Source organism: Rhagoletis zephyria, unplaced genomic scaffold, assembly GCF_001687245.7.
Source record: "Rhagoletis zephyria isolate East Lansing unplaced genomic scaffold, Rhagoletis_zephyria_1.1 Rzeph_scaffold_01053, whole genome shotgun sequence".
Lineage (NCBI taxonomy): Eukaryota > Metazoa > Arthropoda > Insecta > Diptera > Tephritidae > Rhagoletis > Rhagoletis zephyria.
The window spans coordinates 115696-118891 of record NW_016158137.1 but is presented as its reverse complement, the minus strand read 5'-3'; the positions used below and the strand labels follow the sequence as shown (position 1 = coordinate 118891).

General features: G+C 38.1%; 2 protein-coding genes across 8 annotated transcripts in view; one reads left to right on the top strand and one right to left on the bottom strand.

Moving 5' to 3' along the window:
• The window catches only part of LOC108362612 (uncharacterized), a 3923-nt gene extending 2747 nt beyond the window's left edge, over positions 1 to 1176 (bottom strand). The window contains exon 1 of one of the 2 annotated variants that reach the window (XM_017615666.1): positions 17 to 1176. In XM_017615666.1, coding sequence (XP_017471155.1) covers positions 17 to 911 — 895 coding nt within the window. In that variant the 5' untranslated portion in view covers positions 912 to 1176. The remainder of the gene's footprint in view (positions 1 to 16) is intronic. The other variant, XM_017615667.1, reaches the window with a different exon arrangement.
• Positions 1 to 3196, top strand: part of Cap-H2 (Chromosome associated protein H2) — a 123825-nt gene that overhangs the window by 30562 nt on the left and 90067 nt on the right. The gene's annotated exons all lie outside the window — the stretch shown is intronic.

The following is a 3196-nucleotide window of genomic DNA, read 5'->3' as shown; positions in this document are numbered from 1 at the left end:
TCTAGAGCTTTTTTAAGTGCTCCATAATTTAGAGCTGTTGTAGATGATAAGAAAACTTTAGCTGTACCGGTCAAACAACGGCGGAGTGCTACCAATCTGAAACGATCGTCTGCCCCTGACGCCTCAGTAACCTCCTCAAAATCTCGAATAAAATCCGTGATGGACATTGAGATGTCATCTCCGCTAAATTTTGGGAGTGCGTGCTCAATATCTCCATAATCTAATCGTCGTTGTTGTTGTGATGAGCCAGCACTGCCCCCCAAATCGTTGATTTCCTTCATTAGCCGCAACATTTCAACTCTTTTACGTAATGCAGTTAGTTCGTTATCGATATTGTTTATACCCGTGGCACCGGGATTGGCGGCAAGGTCAATCGTATTATTATTGTAGTTAGTGTCAACGGCGGTATCTACAAATGAGGCAGTAGCGGCAGTGGTATCGGAGACAGCAGCAACGGTAGTGGCAGTGGTGACGGCAGCGGCAGTGGCGACGGCAGCGGCAGTGGTGACGGCAGAGGCATTGGTGACGGCAGTGGCGTTAGCGGCGGTGGTGACGGCAATGATATTGGTAACGGCAGCAGCGTTAGCGGCAGTGGTGGTGGCAATAGTATTGGTGGCGGCGGTGACGGCAGTAGCAGCGGTGGTAATAGTATCGGCAACGGCAGTAGAAATAGGGGTTGTAATAGCGTTTACAACGGCAGAAGTAGTGACCATTTCGGTGATTTCGGCAGCAGCGGCAGTATCTGCCTGGGAGGCAATTTCGGTTGAATCGGTGGTGATGGATATATTGCTTGCCCCATCTCCGACCACATCCCTTAAAAGACGGCGCAATTGGCCGATTGTGGCTGTATGAGGAGAATCCACGCCCAACTCGGTGAGCGATTTGATTATTTCGTCTCGAATATCGGCCATAATGTCAGAACTTGTGAAATATAATTTGATTTAATTGTAGTCTGGTCTTGAGCTCACACCTGATGTTATAAATTCCAAGATTTCCTGGTGTGTTTAGTGATGGTTGAAGATTCTATTTTTTTCGCTAGAGAAAACAACGTTGTTCGCTTTATATCAAAACCGGAAGTGAAGTATCTTCCTTTCTTCTTTAGTTTCTTTATTCTTTTTTTCAATTTGTTATTGTTCAGTGTTCAGTGCTGCCATAAGCAACAGGGCTGCCACAGTGTGCATTTTACATTTTCTTTTATTTGTAATCTTACAATATATATATTTTTCATTTAATATCCAATATCTATACTACTAAAGTCGAAGATAATAACAATAATATTAGATTGGCGCTTAGTGTTAGTGTTTGGCCGAGCTTCTCCTCCGACTTGTGGCGTGCGCCTTAATGTTGTCACACAAAGCGGAGGGACCTACAGTTTTACGCCGACTCCGAACGGCGATTGTATTTTTATGAGAAGCTGTTTTTCATGGCAGAAAAACACTCGGTGGTTTTCCATTGCCTGCCGAGGGACGACCGCTGATAAGAAAAAACCTTTTTTCTAATTTTTGGGCGATGTTGCTTTGACCAGGGTTTGAACCCAGGTGCTGCGGAGTGGAAGCGTGCACTGCTTACCACTACACCACAGCGGCGACCAACTATTTGAGATAAACAAAACGAATGAAATTATAGTTAAAAATGGAAAATGTGTTGACAAAAGATTAGAAAACATGCTTGAAAACCGTCTACAATCGGGACCAAAATTTATATGTGATATCTTCGACTGTAGTACCATCGACGTAGGGGTTGAGGCTTAGGAACTCTAAAGTAAAAATTTGCTTCCCACATTTAAGGACCACCCTAATTTGCATATTAGTCCGTATGCATAAAGACTAAGCAAATGCTTTTTCTTAAAATTTCAGACCGTTTATTCGATTTGTTCAAATAAATTTAAATGAAAGGTATGAAATTTCAAGAGAAAGCAATTGCTTATTTTTTATGCATACGGCCCATTGTGCATATCATATGCAACCGCAATTTAGCGGAAATAGCTTTCGTATGGTAGTAAACGGACTGCTTTTAAATGTCTTTCCAAATTTCAAGCATGTTTTCCTAGTCAACAAGCAAGGCACAGAAATCTACTGAAGCTATTGAGCCCACAGTATATACAGTAATAAACCTGTAGGTGAAGTATAATATCAATGTTTAATTTAGAATAATATCAATAGTTAAGTACATAATTAATGCTTGTGTTTCTATAAACTCGAAAACTCAAATCGTAATTTAGCATTGAATGGAGGTTTCTTAAATGCAAGTTTAAAATAAAAAAACTTGCATTGTAAGATTAATTTTTAAGAAAAAACTGAATTTTGTGTTATTTTGCGAATTCATCAAGTAAAATTCTAAATTTCTCAATATATTTAAGATTTATTCCGAAAAAAAAGGTTTTTGTAGTTATAGAGACTCCAATGCCTGCCTGCCTATTCGCCCCGACACACAGTTCCATATAAAATGTGGGCAAAAATAGAATTATGGGCGGATTTAAATGAAATTCGTTTCTTAGTAAAATTGGGGATGCTAAATTCAAAAATGCAATTGGTTTTTGGATAACTTTCATACGTTCACTGTAAATGCAGTTTGAAGTTGAAAATTTGGGTTCTTGTGGCTTTTGCATAGGTACAGTATCGGTCATATCTATAGCACGCCATTTCAAAGTGATATTGTGTGTCACTTATGCTTATTTCTTTATTTTTAAGAATTTTCAATTAAAATTTAGTTCATTGTCGGACAAACCCCATATATACCCAAGTTCAATAATTTGTAGAAAACTACAAAAAAGTGTAACAAATTTTCACCTAAATTTCAAACTTTTTTCTCGGAAGTGATCGATTTTTTTTGAGTACACAGTTTCTTAGCCCCTGCAATTTTAGCAATTTTAATGTGCAAATTTCAAGTGGCTACGAATTACCGTTAATTTTTTAGAATTTTTTTTGTCGCATTGGCTTCCATATAATGAATAAACTCAATTTATTTGTATGTGGAAGAAAACCGCAACATCCTTGGCGAAAAAAATTCTAAAAAATCAGCGGTAACTTTTGGCCACTTGAAACTTGCACATTATCAGACTAAAATTGATTGGGCTATAAAACTGTTTATTCAGAAAAATTCAAACACTTCCGAGAAAAAAGTTTGAAATTTAGGTGAAAATTTGTTACACTTTTTTGTAGTTTTCTACAAATTATTGAACTTGGGTATATATGGG